The 20,340-nt window shown below is 40.3% G+C and overlaps 3 protein-coding genes and 1 pseudogene across 3 annotated transcripts; all 4 read right to left on the reverse strand.

Annotated features, from left to right (window-relative positions):
• Window positions 1-815: 815 nt before the first annotated feature.
• LOC129111777 (ETS translocation variant 5-like) lies at window positions 816-9,056 on the reverse strand. Its single transcript, XM_054623867.1, is given in 14 exon segments — window positions 816-2,394; window positions 2,614-2,715; window positions 2,878-3,032; window positions 3,113-3,181; window positions 3,294-3,356; window positions 3,566-3,843; window positions 3,930-4,033; window positions 4,035-4,212; window positions 4,571-4,679; window positions 5,843-5,893; window positions 6,101-6,148; window positions 6,294-6,378; window positions 6,485-6,550; window positions 8,967-9,056. Coding segments are annotated over 13 exon segments (1,524 nt in total). The 5' UTR covers window positions 6,533-6,550; window positions 8,967-9,056; the 3' UTR covers window positions 816-2,160.
• Window positions 9,057-11,839: 2,783 nt separating this feature from the next.
• Window positions 11,840-13,263, reverse strand: LOC129111695 (gamma-crystallin M2-like). The gene is made up of 3 exons (XM_054623759.1): window positions 13,246-13,263; window positions 12,585-12,827; window positions 11,840-12,115 (listed from the first exon to the last, which is right to left on the reverse strand). The coding sequence occupies exons 1-3, from the start codon at window positions 13,261-13,263 to the stop codon at window positions 11,840-11,842; spliced, it is 537 nt and encodes a 178-aa protein (XP_054479734.1).
• A 971-nt stretch (window positions 13,264-14,234) lies between these two features.
• LOC129112009 (gamma-crystallin S-1-like) lies at window positions 14,235-15,014 on the reverse strand (annotated as a pseudogene).
• A 1,353-nt stretch (window positions 15,015-16,367) lies between these two features.
• LOC129112010 (gamma-crystallin M2-like) lies at window positions 16,368-17,748 on the reverse strand. Its single transcript, XM_054624181.1, has 3 exons — window positions 17,710-17,748; window positions 17,218-17,460; window positions 16,368-16,643 (listed from the first exon to the last, which is right to left on the reverse strand). Exons 1-3 carry the CDS (start codon window positions 17,746-17,748, stop codon window positions 16,368-16,370), a joined length of 558 nt encoding a protein of 185 aa, XP_054480156.1.
• Window positions 17,749-20,340: the final 2,592 nt, after the last annotated feature.

Here is a 20,340-nt window from a genome sequence, read left to right on the forward strand (position 1 = left end):
GTGCCAACGCCCTATAAGAGTCTGCTTCCCCAGTCCTTCCGGGGCTGTTCTTTTCAGCTCCATAGCCATGCACACCTTTCAACACTTATGTTGAAACAACACACACACCTATAATCCACTCATGCATACACACTCCACACTACGGACTTACTGACTTCCACATCCCATACTTTTATTATAATTTGAGCACTTGGATTGGTTTGGTTTGATTAAATACTTATTTTGATTGGGAAACTGTTGTCTCCCGTCTTTTTGTTGTGTAGCCTGGCGCCCCTAGGCCAGGTGCGTAACAATATATTATAAATGTGAAAGCAGCGTTTTTATGTTGCATATATTCACAGCTACATAAAAATGCTGCTTTCAGATATAATAAATCCTATAATAGAGAATAGTGTAGCACTGACAGGGAGATCCCTCTGTGTCTTATAAATTATATTGTTTATTATGGTAATATATAACAGGCCAGTCTGTATATTTTTTACCACCGTGAAGAAAGTTTCGATATATTTATTTATTTGTGTTGCACTAGTTTTGTAGTATTTACACTTTTTTGTGCTTTGGGGACTTTTTTTTCTCCACACGTTTGTGTTAACAGGACGTGATTATGATTTTTAAATACTTTAAATTTATTTGTATTTTAAATTTGTGAAATGTTTGATAATCATGGTCAGGCCTGGTCAGTATTTAAATGAGAGCGTTAGCTTTTTCACTTCTCTTAACAAACAGCAGAGGGCTCTGCTGCTCCACTTGAGACAGAGTTTTGAATAACATTTGCAAACGATAGGCGAAAGAAAAGAGTAAAATAGTTTATTGTATCAGTAAAGATCAACAGAAGGCACACGTACAGTATCTGAGGAGGGTAGACGTCACACCAGTGTCAGTATCTCTCTCCAGCCTCCATCACACACCACCTCCTCCACTCAAACCACCACGTGATCATAAAGCAAAACATACACTTACAGCCACTTTCTATCTGCAGGACTGTAAGTCATCCATCTGGGAGAGGCTGGAAAGGATGCAATACATTAGCAGGCTAAACTTTGCAGCTCATAGTACAACGTCAAGCAAATGCAGCCTTTTGCAAAAATATATTCATATATAATTATACACCTTTTCTACACATTGAAGCAAATCAACTATACAAAATGCAGAAAACTATCTCGGTACAATAACTGGTGAGCCGGTTGTAAGAAAGTCCATGCTTATTATTAGCATCTTAGTGGCGGTATTACAGAAAAATAGTAGCAGTACCTTTGTCATAAAACAGTTTAGGAAAAAATTACAAGTCCATATAATGCCAAAAATATTAGCTTTGAAACAAGTACACAAAAGACATTTCAATATACATGTTTATAGGAGGATTATAACATCTGGAAAATACAGGAGTGTCCCTTTCGAGCAGTATAAGGTTTACCAAAGGAAAACAATGAGAACTAATTTAATTAGTAAAGGAGTGCCCGTGGTTTGAAGATACTTTTTGGTTGAAATCCCAGAGTTCACGTACGCAAGGACTACAGCGACGGCCGTGCTACAAAACTACAACCGAGCAGGTTGTAGGGTCACTGTGACAGGCAAGAAACATCTGAGCATAAAATTGGAATATTGAAAAAAAAAAAAACTGTACGACACGTAAAATTTTAGCATTATACTTGAACTAGTGAATTATAATATCATCTGTATCTCAAAATGTTATGGCCTTTTCCAGTCATATTATGACAATTTTTTCCTCCTCAAACTATTGACTTCTAAAGTATTATAACAGTTTCCCACACAATTTCAACCTTATCTTGAAATACCGTTAAGTAATATTACTACTTTATCTCAAAATATATCAACTTTACACCTTTTTGTGTAAACAGTGACCCTAACCCATCAATGACAACGAAACCAAATCAGAACAACGATAGTTTTGGACAAATAATAGTATTTTTGCTGAGGGAGTGAGGCGGTGATGGTCTCAGAGATTTCAGATTTTCAGTCTGACCAATATATTTGCGACAACTAATTTTGGCCATAAGAGAAGTTTAGTCTCTGATGATTTCTTCTTGCCTGTGACAAACATAACGTGGGTATACATGTTGAAAATCTCAAACACTGCTCAGTATTCAGGTTCCTCCGGTAAAATATCTCACGTTTCCTGCTGGTGTCAGGCTGTGGAGTCTAGTACGGGTACCCGTCAGGAAAGCCCAGTCCCTGGACGCACTGCTCCCCTCCCTCGGCCAGGTACGGACCCTCCTCCTCGTAGCCAGGTGGGGGGAGGCCGTCCTCCTCGCTGGGGGGCAGGATGGCGTCCGGGTCGGCCTTCAGACTTGGCCTCTGGTTGTCTGGGAAAGCCAGGGAGAAAAGCGCCTCGGGGTTGCATACAAACTTGTAGACGTACCGTTCCCCAGCAACCTGCAGGACGAGCCAATCAGAGGGGAGTGGATTAAATGATGATCATTTAAATCCAAATTTCAATTATTTAATGATTTTTTTTGCATGAACTACAATACCCCGTAATATAAAAATATACCAATAAGGAAAACACTTAAAAAAGTTAAATAAAATGTGACTTTTACTTCATAATAACTGTGTGAGCACATGCTAAAGGAGAGAAGTGAAACCTGCCTTTACCTTCTGCATGATGCCCTTCTCGTAGTAGTACCTCAGAGAGCGGCTCAGTTTGTCGTAGTTCATTGCTGGTCGATTCTTCTGGAGGCCCCAGAGCCGAGCCACCTGAACGTGGACACAAGGAGGGACAAAAACTTAATAAAACATCCAGCTGGATTCATATTAAAGTGTCCGATCAGCCTCTTCATGAGTAAATATTTCTCCTCAAGGTTAAAGAACATTTAAGCCTTATAAAATAACCCTGTGTGGGGTTAAGTGATGACTGACCTCCTCTGGATCGACCAGTTTAAACTCCATGTTGCGTCCCGTCCAGACTATCAGGTGTGCGTTGGCCGGGTTGTCCAGCAGTGTGAGCAGGAACTGCCAGAGCTGCAGGGAACCGCGGCGCTGATACGGCAAACCCTCCTGCTTCACTTTGCCTGCTTACAAAGTCAAACAAGACACGATGAGTACGGATCTCGCTATTTCTGGTTTAAAAATAATAACCATAATTGGATCTCACCTTCCAGTCTTTCTGGCACAACACAAGCGTCGTCGTAGTACAAATGCTGCTCTCTGTCATGACCAAGACCTGTGTGAAGAAAAATGAAATATGATCAGAAACATTAGTTTTACCAAGAAACCCTGCAGGCTCAGACACCACAACAAAAAAATGATCTTATACGACATAAAAACAAACTCACCGACACCGTTATTCTGGTACAAGACTGAAGACTTCCCAAATGACGACTGGCAGGTTTGAACCTCTGGAAGACAAAAGCAAATTGTCTTTAGAGTCTAACCACTAAAGTTATATGACATTTAATCATCTTCAGGATTCAGACCAACGCCTAGTAATTCAATATTAAAACCAGGTTGCTTTTGCGGTTTTGTAAATACAGCAATATCATTCAATGCTCAATAAATGATACATGCAGCAGCAAGTGTGAGGAGACGTAGAAGGTGACACACTCACCTGAGTCAAAGCCAAAGTCTCTTGGCTCTTGTTTGATCGTGACGTGGTTGAAAGCAGCCTGGGGCCGGGCCAGACCTGGACCCGGTGGCCCTGGCTCTGGGTATCGTGGATCCACCAGCTCCTGTTTGAAGCCCCGGGGGCCTTGGGGGACCAGGGGATCTGAGAGGTGGCGCTGGTACAACGGTCGCCCATCGCGGCTCGAGGGCTGGTACGGCGAGTTCACCGGTTTCTCCGGAGGAAGGAAAGACAAGCAGGGCTCTGACAGCTGCCTCTGAAACCTGAAAAACAAAACAAAAAGGAGGTTTGAGGGCTTGAACAGAATTATTTTTTTTTTGCAGCTTAAATCATATTGATGATAACTCACCTTTGTTCTGTGCTGAAGGATGAACTGGGGCAGCTGACGGGGGGGCGTGGAAGAGCAAACTGCTGGCTTTGGTGAGCCGGCGGCGGGTGGTTGTGGTGGTGGTGGTGGTGGGGGGGCTAAGGGTGGGAGCGTGGCTCGGGGGCAGTTGTTGGTCAGCTGGGGGGCAGAAGGTTGTAGCTGCCTCTGTACGGGTGGAGGTCCAGCGGGATGGGTGGAGCTACAGTGAGCTGGTGTGGAGGCTTGAGGCAGAGCTTTGAGTCCAGCTGGCTTGTTGTCACAGGCACTGAGGAGAGAAAACAGGAAGCAGCTGAGTGCTACGATTCATGGAGACTGGCTGACATGAATAATAACCTAAAATCAAGCATTCAAGTTTTTATGTAGCAACTTGCAAATCAATCAAATGCAGTTCAAACTGCTTTACAAATGATTGACCAGACGGGGAAAAAAAAAAAGAAGATGAAGAGACAAATGCACACCAATTTAAGTTAAGAAAATATATAAATAAAATACAACTCTGAATAAATTGATCATGGTAAAACAGTTAAAAAAGTGAAATTAGAGCAAAATGAAATGTGTATAAATACTAAAACAATAGCATAAAAACACATTAGCAATAATAAGGAAACACATTGATTAATTACCTGTAGCTGTAAAGGCACATGTCTGCGTGAGGCGTTCTGCAGGGAGACGGGTCTTTGGACGGACTGGACTCTCTCTTCACCTTGCTGACAGGCGGTCCATGAAACATCACTGCGAACACACACACACATAAATGATAATCACGTGGCATATTTTTTTTCAAACCTGAATTGTGAACAGACGGCCTGCTTCTCACAGAATACCAAACAAATTAAGAGGATCTACCACCTGAAGCTAACCATGTTTACTCTGAGAGGCGATGGTAAAACAAGGATAAACAATGTTTTAACACTCTTTGTTTTCCTGCACTGTGGCTCACATTTGAGAAATACAGCCTCCTATCTGATCTCAGCCTTCCTGAACTCTGCAGCGACGTTTCCATCCACCACGCAATCTGATTTATTGTCATGGACTGGGAGTCGTTCAGTGGAGGCAGCTATCAAGCAGCAATAAATACACGCAGTACGTGTAAGGCAGCAGCACTAAGTGTACCATTTCCCCGTACCCTGGTCTTATCAGTGACATCATTATATCCACTCCTATTTCCTGCACCACATGACTTCCATCATTTGATTGGCCCGTCATAAACTGTATTGCCAATAAACACAGTGGTATTTACACCATCGATTCTGTAAATAGAGTACATGGATTGTATCCATCCACATACACTGAAGGAAAAACTGTACAAAACACTAATAATGCAGTACAATTATGAGGTACTTGAGATTATTATGCAACTTGATACTTTTACAACAATAAAAGGGGAATATTGTCGTTTTTACTCTGTATACTTTACAGATTTAAAACATTAAATCAGCTAATAAAATAGGTTAATATGTTAATGAATCAAAGGGATAATCCAATAGCAAACCACTATCAAAATGGCCATTCTTCATGAGAACTGATACTTTAGATTTCTACAATTGTACTTAGGTTTGGAGTATTTTTGTACTATTTTTTCAGTACATTTGTATTTACTGTCATTGCTTTCTGTGACTCTCAGTCCCAAACAAACCCATGGTTACTACTGAAGGCTTAAATCGTTTAAAACAGATCACCTATTGTGTTAATAGATGGCTCACTAATTTCCATAAACATCTGTGAGAAAAAGGTCACTCAAACAATCACAGCGTTTGTTGGGGCCTATTTTCGGTCGTCATTGACACATCCAGGCATATATTAAGCATGTGTGTTATTCTCTTAATTGTCAGCTCTCGGTTGTGAAACACTTCTGAGCGATTTCCATAAATATTAGAGGAGGAGCAGCTACTCACACTTATTGGACTGGAAATCTGGGACAAACTGCTCGTCGTCGGGAACCTGAGCTGTCAGAGGGGAAAAGACGGGATATTAAAAAAAAAAAAGACTCGTTATCAGATTCTCACCCTTTAATCTTCTTATACAGTTTTGTGATTTAGAGCTTTACATTTCTCTCCTAAAGTTAAGTATTCTCTATATTCCCCTTTAATCATCTCCATGGAAAGGGGCTTGAGCTTTAAATCAAAGAAGTGTTTCATGCTTTCAGGTCTCACCTTCTGCGATCCATATCTCCTGGAGCTGGATCAGGTCTTGGAAGAGCTCTGCAAGAAAGTTATAAACACATTATATCAAAACAGTTTTCATCAGGCTGACTAACAATATTATTTTCTCGCAGACAAACTCCTTTAGTAAATCACTAAATACTGACACAGTGAGCACTTTAACATGTGGACATGATGAGACTACCTTCTGTGTCCTGAGCCAGCTCTGTGTCCATAAACTTCCTTTTCCGGTCGCTGAGACATCTCTCTGCTCCCTCTACGTGACATTTCTAGAGGTTTAATAAAAGCAGAAAAGAAAAACATTTAGTCAACATTAACTGTAAACCTAAATGGAAAGAGTTGTTGATATTGATTGGCTTCGTGCACTAAACTCACACTCTCGGGGACCACAAAGGGGACCTGCTGGTCATAAAAGCCATCCATGTTGGCGGAGTCTTCACCCTGGAATCAAGAGAGGTGTGAGGACAGATTAGCGAGAAATTCAGGGAAATATATAAAACATTAAATTCCCAGTGCATCGGGCTAATAGCATTTAATCTCCCACCTATACTTCAACTCCACCTTTGCATTTTTCTAAACTCCTTGACCCCCCCAGCTGGTTTACAGTGACTATAAAAGCCTTGTTGCCAGTGAGAGCGTTATGCAACTTCCTGTAAGTTAAATATGACATGAATACATGTTCTGCTCCTCGAAGATGTTTAAACAGGTGACGCTAGTTTTAAGGAGATAAACAGAAAGCAGCTGTGCAGTAAATAAAAATATGACATCTTTTTTTCCTTAAGTCTGGCTGCACTGTAGTGACCTTACTGCTACTTAAGGGTCTTGCTAATGATGCATGCAGTTTGAGCAAATCATTGTTTTAATGTCACAAAATCGAATTGAACCACAGGCATAAAAAAAAAAAAAACATGCACAATGCAGTGGATGAAATTATAGGAAGATAACTAAAGTTTTGACATTTTGTGATTAGAATGAACACGACAAACGACTGATGTATATGTTTGCCAATCATATACAGGTTTTAAAGGATAAAACAGATAACTGTGGTTATAATCATTGTTTAGAGTGACACAATAACGTCAACTCAAAAGGAACACTTGTTATATTTGTATGAGCTTTCAACCACATCTTACAGTTTTCATGAGTCAAATGAAACGTTTATTGTCAAATTATTGTTCTTATCTTGGTTAACAATTTGTTTTACAAATCATGTTTACCCACATGACTTAAATTATTTTATTGTGTTTTATTAACTTGACAAGCGTCCCATTAGAATATACAGTGGTGGAAAGTAATGTTATGCAACATTAAAGCCATGAACAATAATGCATTAATAAATATAATAAATATTATTGTGAAATGGGCTATTCTGCAGTAGGTACTTTTACTTTTTGTACATCATGTATATTTTGATGTTAATACTATTTTATAGTATTTTTTTTACACTGTTGAATAACTTACTTAAGTTACTGATCGGGGTGTTTTTTTCACAGATTATAGTCAAATATGTTTAACTTTGAAAACTCTTGTTTAATCTTTTGAATTCTGGTCCAACAAGACTTTAACACAACTATTATAGTTATAACTTTTTTTGAGATAAGTGCTTTCAAAGTGCCCCATCAAGCTCTAACCTGAACAGTGAATCAAACTAAAGTATAATTCAAACTGTATCACAAGATTAAAAAGGTCTCACACCTTTAGCTCATGATTGTTAGATGGTGATTACAACACATGGGAGTTGTTATGTTTTCCTCTGATGAATGCACAGGGCTTCCGCAGTAAACAGTCTGTCATCATGCTGACCAGGCGCCCCTGTGGATATACTGTACATTTTTATTCCTGTTCTATCTTTATTTTGTTGTATAGTATGTGTATTTATTGTCTGTGTCTGTGTAGTTGTATAGTATGTGTATTTATTGTCTGTGTAGTTGTATAGTATGTGTATTTATTGTCTGTGTAGTTGTATAGTATGTGTATTTATTGTCTGTGTAGTTGTATAGTATGTGTATTTATTGTCTGTGTAGTTGTATAGTATGTGTATTTATTGTCTGTGTAGTTGTATAGTATGTGTATTTATTGTCTGTGTAGTTGTATAGTATGTGTATTTATTGTCTGTGTAGTTGTATAGTATGTGTATTTATTGTCTGTGTAGTTGTATAGTATGTGTATTTATTGTCTGTGTCTGTGTAATTGAGCTGCTGCAACACTTGAATTTCAATAAAGGAATAATAATAATAATAAATATAATAATAATAATAATAATAATAATAATAATAATAATAAACAACACCTCTCGCCACTGCTTTTGTTCTAAGACTATCAAGTTGATAAGAGGCCAAAAGTTGAAACATAAGTTTGGATTGATTTCCTGTAATGATACTAAATCACCAAAAATACAACAATGATGCTGTCTTTGATGCCCCTGAGTTGATCATAAACAGAACAAAAACAATAATCAAAAGATTTGTGAATGGGGGTTTTTTGGAGTGACGCACAGGAGGGACCAGCACGCATCGTGGGACCTCCTTGTTTTTCTCAATGAAGTGAAACTTGATCCTGGAGGGAGGAGGAGGAGGAGGGGGGGGAAAGCTCACCATTGATAAATTCACCACAGCACAGACAGAGATTCACGATGGGAAACAGGCCGTAAAGACAGCTGCTGCAGACGGGAATCCCTCTCTGATGCGGGGGGGAAATGGACGCAAATGTTGATTTGATTTTTTTTTTTTTCAGAAAATGGCGTTGGCCTCTTAAACCCATTTCTTCTCCCGGCTGATGTAACCAAACAAAGCAAAACCAAACCCCCCCAGCTAGTTTTTAATGAAGTGATTATAATAATAACATATTCATGACTCACTTGATGAGTGAAGTTTCTTGTCAGTGTTGGAAAAACGCAGATTTCCTCCCCTACATCCCATGCAGCTCCGCGGATAAAACTCGGCTGTGGATTTTTTTTTCTCAATGAAGAGCTCAGATAGCTGGATCCAACCCAGAGCCCTGTGCTGCTCTCCCATTGGCTAGAACACAGAGTCAGTCAAAGTGTGAGCCAATCGTCTTCCAGACCGCTCTGACGCGCTTCCGTTGTGTTTTTTTTATGAATGGCTGCGTTTCATTCAAGTCTCCACAGCTCTCTTAAAGGGCCAGAGCTGCCATTCCATGAAATAAGTTAGTAAATAAACAAATAAATAAATAACTCATGATTTAATTAACACTCATTGATTAACTTATCAGTTCTAAATGTACACAAATAAATTAAATAATTGTAAAAATTAAAGCAATAAACAAGTGGAATGGTTAAGCTGATTTATTATTATAAGTAATACTTACTTGATACTACTTGATACTATCATTACTATTATTTTGTTGGAAAATATACCATAAATATTTTAACACATTAATCCAATAATTCAGTTTACATATTTATTAATGCTCTTATTAAACACATTTGTCTTATTGGTCATAGTTTACCAAAACATTTACTTGTAAATAGTATTTGGCATAATGACATTATAATCTATTGAAAATAATAATTAGTGGCAGCCATAAATAACTCTAGTTTATTGTACGACACGTTAAGTGGGATTGAAAAAAACATGGGCTCAAGAAGCTGCATTATCCCTCCAAGATTCATGTGTTCATGATGGACTGGAAGTTATTTTATGGGTCACCAAAATCAATCAAATCATAAGCCAACGACTGCATCTCACCTTCCTATGAACATTATGCATGACATCGTTCAGGATGCTTTTGTTGAGGTGTAGAAATACTGTACTTCCTCTCTTTTTTCCAAGCCATCACAAGGCAGCGTAGACATAAAGGCAGTTTAGCTGCTGCATGTTTGATAGATTTAATCCAGCACCACACATGACTGCTTCTTAGTTCATTCATCTCAGTGGGTGGAAAAGCAGTTTCTCAGCTTTTAATTCCACTTTGATCTCTTTCCGCTTCATTGGCTGCAGAGAGATCACCAAGCATGCCACCTGATTATGTATTAAGTTATGTATTTAGTGTATTCATAGGCTAGCATGGAAAGAAATGTGTCAATCCCCTTAATACAAGTTAAAGAATAGTTTTTTTTCGGGTTGCAGTGATTGTATGTTCTCTTAGAAAATGCTTGATCAGCATCAGAGGATGCCAGAAATAATCTGTGTGTGTGTGTGTGTGATAAAAAGTTCCAGTTCAAAAATCAGCTGAGCTCAGCAGCTCTGTTACTGATTTGCAGCGTCTCCTGTTTACTCGGCCATCACACGTCTACCACTGCGTGAATATCACATCAAAGACTTTTATTCATCCGTTCTGGCAGATAAACAAGCATGATATGATCTAACATATCCTATGTGTCAGGAAATTACAGTTTATTATCAAATGTGTCTGCAGGTTGTGTTTATGATGTTCTCTTTCCTGTTCCTTACTGATGGTCTTCTATCGTGTTCTCTATCTTTTTGTAGTTCAACTTAACTTGCTGACCTTTTAACATTGTAGATAAGACTTTTATGGTTGTTTTGTTTTTTGGTATGTTATTGCATTTCATCAAGGTTTTACAAAGCAATAATGCAAATTTACCAATACATTGTGTAAACAAGTGGGAAAAGATAAAGAGAAAAGGAAAACCAAATGCATTTAAAAGGAAAAAATATTGAGTAGTATTTTTAGTCTTATGATTAAAAGTTAGTATCTCATAATCTTCAAAATGATTCTAAGACTCTTACTACCCAATTAATAGTAGTTGTTAATGTCAGTTAATGATTTTCTAGGGGTGATTTTGACTTGAAAAGACATACTTGATACCTGCTATCTGATTAATCAAGTTGCAGAGCTAATGTTAAATTATGAAATAAGATATCATCAAGCTAACTTAATAATTTGATTTGATGAGATGCTGGTGAGATTTTTTTATCATCCTCAACATTATATCTTTTTTATATTTCTCTAATAAGCTTCCAGAGTCCATCTAGATTGTTCTTTTGAGCATTAAAGCTGTTGTCCTGTAATGAAGCTCTATCACCACTGGGTGGCGCTTAAGCCTCCATCCTGATGGTTAAATGACTCCTGTACTCAGGAACTAATGATCCAGTTATACTTTTGCTATTTTCAATGCAGGACTTTTATATTGCAGTATTGCTTCTTTTTTTACTGAAGTAATAGATTAATGAATAAGTCTTACACAACGGTCACTTTCTACTCAGTCATCAAGTCTGCAGTTATAATTGTTAATAAGTAATTATTAATCATGGTCACAGGTTCTTCTCTTTTTGATAAGCCAACAGAAAAAGGAAGTAGGCCTTCTGTAATTAAAAAATGTTAATACATTAATGTCATCAAGTCATTTCTTCTGCAACAATCCATTCAGACCTCCTTTGTAAATGTTAGTCCAGATGCTCTGCAGCACTTTTACAGAAGGTCAGAGGTCAAACAATCCGTTACAGAGGCTTACCTAATGAACTACAGGCAAAAAGACGAATCAAGTCCAGAAGGTGACATTAAAAGTCTGAGTTAAGTTAAGTATAAGTTTCATGCAATGTCATGCTCCCCAGAAGACGAACCCTATGAGCTTAAACTGTAACGTTCACGTTAAAAAATCTCAATTTATTTGTTCCATCCTGATGTATTTTGTAATCACTCCAAATAAAATATTTCCCCTTTGGCTTCAGCGAGTGTGTTTTTTATTTGCAAGTGAGTTGGGTTCAGGGTAATAAGAGCAGGAAGGTGAGGAACAGTAAGTGACATGGTTTAAGATGAGTCCCCGACACGTCTAATGGAGCCCACAGACGGATGAAGGGCCCCCCACTCTGAGTGCCGTCTGTACTCGCCCTTCTCCAGCAGGTATTGGCGTCCCATGTAGTTTGGATGCTCGTAGAAAACCCAGACGCCGTCCTGGACGTGAGCCGACTGAATGTCACGGTGGCGCCAATGGTCCATCAGGTTGGGCAGATCCTCGCTGATCTCCACCATCTGGCCTCCGAAGTCTGGACGTTCGTAGATGCGGATCTTGTGCATGCTAGAAGGCTTGAACCATAAACAAGCAAAAATATAATGTCTTTATAAGTGAGCTTTAAAGGTGTGCAGCTTTATAACCTTTGGACAGATCCAGGCTAGCTGTTCCCCCTGGCTCCAGTCTTTATGCTAAGCTAAGCTAACCATCTCATGGCTCTGGCCTAAGAAAGCAAATAAGTGTACTTTCCTAATAGTTGAACTATTCCTTTAACTTTCCATGAGCCATCAGTGATTATATATTTTATATTCTTACAGACCACTTCATGTTTTTATTGTACATTTTACTTTATTCTCATATCATCAAGGAGCAAATCCACTGAAAAACAAAGCAATATTAGACTACTACAAGTAGTCTATCTAATACTTTTTTTTGGTGACAGTATGATATAAACACCTACAATTTAAATCAAAATTAAAAACATACACTAGATGATCAACTTGGATTTCTTTCTTTTTTAAAAGCTGTTTTTCCAGGACTTACATGTCTGATGAGCCGACAGGAGTGGATGGTGTCGTTGAAGCCGTTCCAGCTCTGGTAATTGGGATACTCCCCTCTCATGAGGACGTACTGGTAGCCCTGGTACTGGGGTCTCTCGTAGATGATCCAGGCCCCGCCCTCCACCCTGATGGAGTTGCAGCGCTGGATGTGAGAGTTGAGCTCGGGACAGTCGCTGCTGCACTCATAGTGATGACCCTGGAAGTTCTTGTCCTCGTAGAAAAAGATCTGCAAGCAGGACTCTGTTAGAACCTCTACTAGAAATAACACAAAAGCAATTCACTCTGCGGCAAAAGTATTACCCAAGTGGTAAAAATCTGACAGTGTCCTTTAATTTAGCTTTATTCTGAGTCTGCTGCATGAATACATGGACAACTTTAACTTTTAAAATGGCATGATTTCAGCATGTTATTCTGCAAAAGCTCCAAGGGTTTATTGTTACAGGTAACAAGAGGCAATTTTGTACAAATGAATATGATGCTGACAAATTTTGAAACCAATAATTCCTTCTGGCCTACTAAAATAAAGAATTAAATACATTTGAAAAGTTAAATGTGACAAGAAAGAATATTAAAACATTATTCTTTCTAACTCAATTCTAATTTAGCAGTTAGCATGAGAACATCATGGTGTTAAAGTTACTTACCTTCCCTGTGCGCTCCATAGTCACCTTGTGTTCCTCCTCACCCTATCAAATCAAAGCCCACTCATTCACTCTGCATTACTGATGCTCCACTTTCATATAAAGGCTGATGAAATGCACTGCCAGTAGAACTATTGTCATGCAAATGAGCTCTCCATTAACTTTGGCACATTAGCTGATGCTGCAATTGTTTTAAAGCACATGGCCGCTGTTTGATTGCTCCTGCTGAAATTGTGACTGGATGCTGTCACTGTGTTTTACTTATTCATGCTGTAAAGTGGGGTTTTATGTACTCAAGTTTATATTTCATATACTTTTACTCACCTATCACCAGTCAAGATATTACATTTTAAAAATTAAATTTTGGAATATATTCTGTGACCTGTTTGATTTTGTCAACAGTATTTTATGGCCGTAAAATGTTTGCTTGAATTTGAAATCTTTTTTAAATTAAAAGTAATTAACAAATCAATTGAAAAAGCAAGAAAAAAACCCAATTTGGGTTTAATGTAATCACGGCAATATATCAAACATCTGTTTAAAGTTATGTGGTTTAATCATTTAAAGTTAACATTATGTAAATGTGTCTATATTGAAAGTGACTCTGTGGAACTTTTAACTGGTTATAAAACTAACAGCAATCTAAGGCATACTGGAAGGAAGGGAGGCCCGGGAGAACCAGAACCAGGACTTAGCGGGGCAGACTGTCAGACCATGCTGCAGTAAAATGAGAGGTTTTCTTAAGGGAGTCTGGTGCTTAGAAACACTACCACTTTTGTCCACATGGACTGCCACAATGAAAACCTAATTAAAGTACCTTGTAGTAGCTTCAAAATAAATCACTGATTATGTGTTGAAGCCCATTAAAGATGTGACATCAAATATTGTTAATAATGCAGATTTTTGGAAAAAAAAAGGGTTTCATTTTGTACAATGACTTTATTTCAATATGTGCGCTCAGCCTTTTTCCACTTTTTTAAAGAATGACATGACTAGTGTTCATTAACCCGACGGATGGATCCCACAGTGGGCTGAACGCCCCCCCACTCAGAGTACCGCCTGTACTCGCCCTCTCCAGCAGGTACTGGCGCCCCCTGTAGTTGGGATGCTCGTAGAAGATCCAGGTGCCTTCGAACACCTTGCAGGAGTGGACTTCGCGGCTGTGCCAGCGCTCGTGGAAGACGGGCATGTTGTCTGGCACCTCCATGGTCTGGCCTTCAAAGTTGGGCTTCTCCCAAACCTTCAGCCTCCACGAGTTCCCCACCTGAGGACAGATATGTAGGACGCTGAATATTTGCAAGAATTAAAGCTTGTTTGACCACAGATATATGCAGACTAAAACAAAACAAACCTAAAAAGCTAATATTCATATATATGTATATATATATATATCATTATGTATCTCTCTTAACTTACGTTCCTAATAATGCGACAGGACCGGATGGTGTCGTTGATGCCCAGCCAGCGCTGGTAGTCTGGATACTCTCCCGGGATCAGCACATACTGGTAGCCCAGGTAGTTTGGCCTCTCGTAGATTACCCAGAATCCCCCCTCCACTCTGATGGAGTTGCAGCGGCTGAAGTATGTGTACAGGTCGCTGGAGTCATTGTCGCACTTGTGGAATCGACCCTGGAAGTTTCTGTCCTCGTAGAAGATGATCTGGAAAAAGAAAACAAACAAATACGTTTTATAATATACATGCATATAGTTTGTATCTTCATGATACTGTATAAGTTATGCTACATTAAATATGTGAAATGCACCTTCTCCATAGTTAAAAGCAATAGGTTTGGTTGTGTTATATAAAACTTTTCAGCAGCCACCTCCAATATTCTCTTTATACAGAACAAGAACAATAAAACTACGCACATGGTTTTCTTTGTGTGAACTGGAAATATTTATCCAGGCTTATCACATTGTTCTGAAGCGGCGAATCCTGTTTGGCCAAAACAATGCAAACGTAGAGTGCAAAGCAGCCCTAAAGCCACTGGATGCAGCAAAGCGTGCTGACAAAAACAAGGCCACTGCGGGACATCTGCTTCGATGTGAGAGGCGCTTTGAGCTGAGTCAGTGACACCGCAGGGAAAGCTCCAGAGACTTTACAGGAGACACTGAGTCTGGATTTTACACATTGAATAACTGATTCATATTAAATAAGGTGCACTTTTGACCTCAGAAATAGTAGTTTAATAGTTTTAGTAGGATAATAAACTAAAAAAAGCGAAAATAGATCGAGCAAAAAGCTTTTAGAATGAAAGTTATTGAGCGTTTACAGTCAACTAAACATAATAAAAAGACATAAACTGCCCATATTCATGATCCCCAGATGATCGCTCATAATGCATTTGGTGACCCACCAGAACTTTCCTCTAGTATAGTCTAATATTTCACTTGAACACAAGAAATATGAAAATCTAAAAGGCTGACTGTTTACTGAGCGAATTCATGCTCCTCATAGGATGAACCCTTTCCCATTTGGATAATTCATGTCCTTTCATCAGGCACCAACCTCAAGAAAAACTTATATAACTGGTTAGGGTGCAAGAATACTGTTAATTACCAGAATGTGGGTCATTTTGTCCGACACTTTATTTATACATATTTCGGTGTAAAATGAACATTGCAGCTAAGAGTGTCTTTTTCATTTTTCATGAGGGACAGCAGATATACTGTAACTAAAAATATATGTACATAAATGTATAATATGTGTACATGCATCTTTAAGTTTAGAGGGGCCACAGGTCATATTTCATTACTATCCTCTATTTTCTATATTAATATAATGCCTACCTTGCATTCCTCTTTCTTGTTGTTCAAATTATTGAAATGAGGTGCACTTGTGCTTGTTTGAGCAAGAAAAGAGGCTGCTGAGTTGCATTATGGGAGGACTAAATGTCAGAATATATTAAAAAAAATGTTAATCAGTCTCTTGAAAAATCACTCCAGTACCCTTTAAGTTGTGATTATGCATAAACAATGATTCAGTGTTAACTATCCCAAATAGTATCAAATAATGAACCAATGGTCTAGCATGAGACATATTTATAGAAAACCCACGAGAACAGTCAGAGTTTGCTTCTCATTTATTGATGTTGTTGTGTGAGTGTGGGCATCTGGGCTTAAAGTTAAAACTCTGTGATCCTGCGGAAGGAGCCGACCCCGGGCGAGGCCGCCCCCCAGTCGCTGTGCTGCTGGTACTCGCCCCGCTCCACGAGGTACTGGTGGCCCCTGTAGTTGGGGAGGTCGTAGAAGACCCAAGCTCCGTCGGTCACCACACAGGAGTACGCCTCACGCAGCTTGTAGGTGTCGTACACTGAGGGACAGTCATCAGAGCACTCCACCATCTGACCTCCGAAGTCTGGCCTCTCGTACAGCCTCAGCTTCCACCCGCTGCCATAAGCCTGAAAACACAAGACACCGGTGAGATGCACTCATACAGCATTTTCAGGTCACAGGTTACATTAAGCACAAAACACTGATTGCCAAAGGTGACGCTTAACTCCTTCAAAGAAGTATTCAACTTCAAGTGGGATTAGAACATTTATTATGTGTCTATAATTGCAGCTACATATTTAGATTACATTTTCTTTAGAAACATAAAAGAGATGTTAGATGAACTTTTTGCTACATTATCAGAGATACAGAATTGTGATTAAGAGCAAATAATCAAAACAAACATCCACGAGCGACCCCTTTGACATCCGTCTATCGGCCCTTTGTTAACATAAAAGTATTGATTAATGCAGCGTTGACATTCAGACGTGCTTTTCAGCCTGTATATTCGGCTAACTTGGCTAACTTATGAACAAACTGCTGCCAAATACTTTAGTTATTGTCTGCTGGTTTAGTCTGCTGTTCACTGAGCTCAGTCCTCTCCTGCTGTTCTCAACTTCAAACACTATTTCTATAACTATCCAGAAACATTATGTGAAACCTAAAATCCTCTGTTGTATTTGACCCGATGAGGACTCTTACATTCTTTACGGGGCGGCAGGATTTCACGTTCTCACTGAAGGCCATCCACTGCTGGCTGTCCCCATACTCCCCGGGGCTGAGGATGTACTGGAAACCCTTGTAGTTGGGCCTCTCATAGATCACCCACACACCGCTCTCCACCCGGATGGAGCTGCAGCGGTTGAAGTATGTGTGCAGGTCGGCACAGTCGCTGCTGCAGTTGTAGCAGCTGCCCTGGAATTTCTTCTCCTCGTAAAATGTGATCTGTGGCAGAAGAGGAAAAGTTTTAAATGCACAACGTGAGTATTTCCTGAACATGAATATATTTTTAAAAGTTGAATTAGGTCTTATCTTACCTTCCCCATTTGGATGCAGTGTAAACCTCTTTCTTTGCTGCAGCCCCCCATCAAAGTATTTATCGATAAACAAAATGTGCAGAGCGTGGCAAGTCTTTGATACCCAAATGAGTGAGATTTACATATCAGCAAAATAGCTTGGTGCTGTTTGATTTGCTTTTGTTCCAGTCTGATGATGACTCTGTATCAAACACATGCTGGAACAGTGAAGGCAGAGGGTCAGTGTCACACGGGGATGGAAAAAAAATGAATTGGCAATGTTTAATTTTCAGCTGCAATTTATACCATTAAAATGACTTTTCACTACTGCTGTGGCCTTTTTTTTTTGCATTAAAAGTAATGTTTTAAAAACAATTCCTGATTTCCAGACAGTTGGTTCTGCTTTATATACTTTTTAACACAAATAACACCTATAATCTAATGTGTGTAATGTATAACTGTCATTTTGAGCTTCTGTTGCCAGTGTTACGTCCCCCTGGTAACGTATACCATGGCGGTCAGGGAAGGTGTCCTTCCCCTGTGTGGTGGGGGAGGCGCTACTACTTGGGCCATTTGGCTCTTCCTTTTCTGCAGCAGGTGCAACTGATTGGCCTGATTGGCCTATAAAAGGAGGAAGACATCCAGCCTGGGGGCTCTCGCTGCTGGGTGACTGAAGCTGCTGCCAAACCTCATCGTCTTTATTTTGGTTTTGTTGTACATTCTCATTACACCAGTCCATAGCACATTACACATAGTTAAGCTGCCATCTACACTGATACTTAATTTCCTTGTTAGGGCCTTTTTATTGTTAAATAAAGATACCAAAAGCTTGTCACTGCGTGTCTCCCAATTTGTTATGCCATGCTTGAGCCATGTGGTCATAACAAATTGGGGGCTCGTCCGGGATTTGAACCCGGGACCTCTCGCACCCAAAGCGAGAATCATACCCCTAGACCAAGAGTGAGCTGATTAAAGCCCAGCAGGAGGATCCTGAGCTGAAGGGACTGTTCAGTGAGGTGAAGCCAACAGACGAGATGGAGAGTTTAGCCTGTGGGTACCTTCTACTGGATGACATGCTGGTCCGTAAGTGGCTTCCTCATGATGACTGTTCGGTAGGTGATCCCGTACTTCAGGTAGTTGTGCCTGCCAAGTTTAGAGAAGTAATTTTGGAGACAGCCCACGGTGGGGTGGCTGGACACATGGGGGTTAGGAAGACTTGTAACAGATTGCTGCGTTACTTCTTCTGGCCCAGGTTAAAGAAAGAGGTTACCAGGTTCATTAAGACTTGTCATACCTGCCAGATCACAGGCAAGCCCAACCAGACTATCAAACCTGCACCTCTTTACCCCATTCCAGCAGTAAGTGAGTCATTCCAGCATCTCATCATCGACTGTGTGGGGCCGCTCCCTCCATCCAAGTCGGGGTGCATCTATCTGTTGACGGTAATGTGTCAGACCACACGTTACCCCGCTGTGTACCCTCTCCGCTCTATCACCACACGATCGATTGTTAAGGCTTTATCACAGTTCATATCCTACTTTGGAATTCCTCGGGTCATACAGAGTGACCAAGGATCCAACTTTACGTCACGAATGTTTGCAGAGGTTTTGGGCCAGCTGAAGGTCAAGCACAACAAAGCTAGTGCTTACCATGCTCAGAGTCAGGGAGCACTGGAAAGGTTCCACCAAACCCTGAAGTCGCTTATGCGTTCATACTGTACTGAGCTTAAGGGGGATTGGGAGGAAGGGCTGCCTTGGCTTATGTTGTCAGCCAGGGAGGTGGTGCAGGAGAGCACAGGGTTTAGCCCCAGTGAGTTGGTGTTCGCACACAAAGTGAGGGGTCCCCTTTCAGTTTTGCAGGATGGCCTAAAAGTTGCAGAGCCGCCTGTCAACCTGATTGATTATGTGAACGGTTTTCATCGTAGACTACATCTGGCGGTTAAGATGGCGGGTGATCATCTGACAGCCGTCCAGAGTAAGATGAAGCGGTACTATGACCGCAGAACAGAGCCTCGAGTGTTCTGTCCTGGAGACCAGGTGTTGGCATTGCTGCCTATCCTTGGTTCGCCATTCCAGGCCAAGTTCACTGGACCGTACACCGTGGTCCGACAGGTCTCTGAACAGAACTATCTGGTTGATACTCCAGACCGTAAAAAGTCAACACAACTGTGTCATGTGAACTTGCTGAAAGCTTACTATGCCCGTATATCTGTGCCAGGAGCGGATGTGGTTCAGGAGGTTAAACCTGCTATGTTGACTACCGTAGCACACATGCTCCCGGCATTTGTTTCAGTAGGGGAAACAGGGGATGAGGAAGAGGGGGATGTGAGAGGGCCTGGGGACGGCGTGCTGCGTCCTCAGCTCAAAAACTCAGAAACGCTTGCAGATTTAAGTGGTCTATTCTGCCACTTGTCAGAAGAACAAGGCAGGGATCTGTCGGGACTGTTGGCTGCTTTCCCTTCCCTGTTTTCTGATACTCTTCCTGTACCCACTTAGTGCAGCATGACATCGATGTTGGGGATGCAAAGCCAATTCGGCAAAGGTTCTACAGAGTTCCCCTGGAGAAGCGCCGCCGCATGGACGCTGAGGTTCAGTATCTGCTAGATAATGAGCTGGCTGTGCCTTCAAATTCCAGTTGGGCCTCTCCATGCCTACTGGTGGGAAAATCAGACATGACAGACAGGTTTTGCACAGACTACAGAAAGGTAAATGAAGTGACTAAACCTGATTCTTTTCCCTTTGACATTAATATTGTTTAATTTCTTTGTTGCCGCAGCCTTGTTTACAGAGGCCACATACGTATGTTGGGC

Source organism: Anoplopoma fimbria, chromosome 22, assembly GCF_027596085.1.
Source record: "Anoplopoma fimbria isolate UVic2021 breed Golden Eagle Sablefish chromosome 22, Afim_UVic_2022, whole genome shotgun sequence".
Classification (NCBI taxonomy): Eukaryota; Metazoa; Chordata; class Actinopteri; order Perciformes; family Anoplopomatidae; genus Anoplopoma; species Anoplopoma fimbria.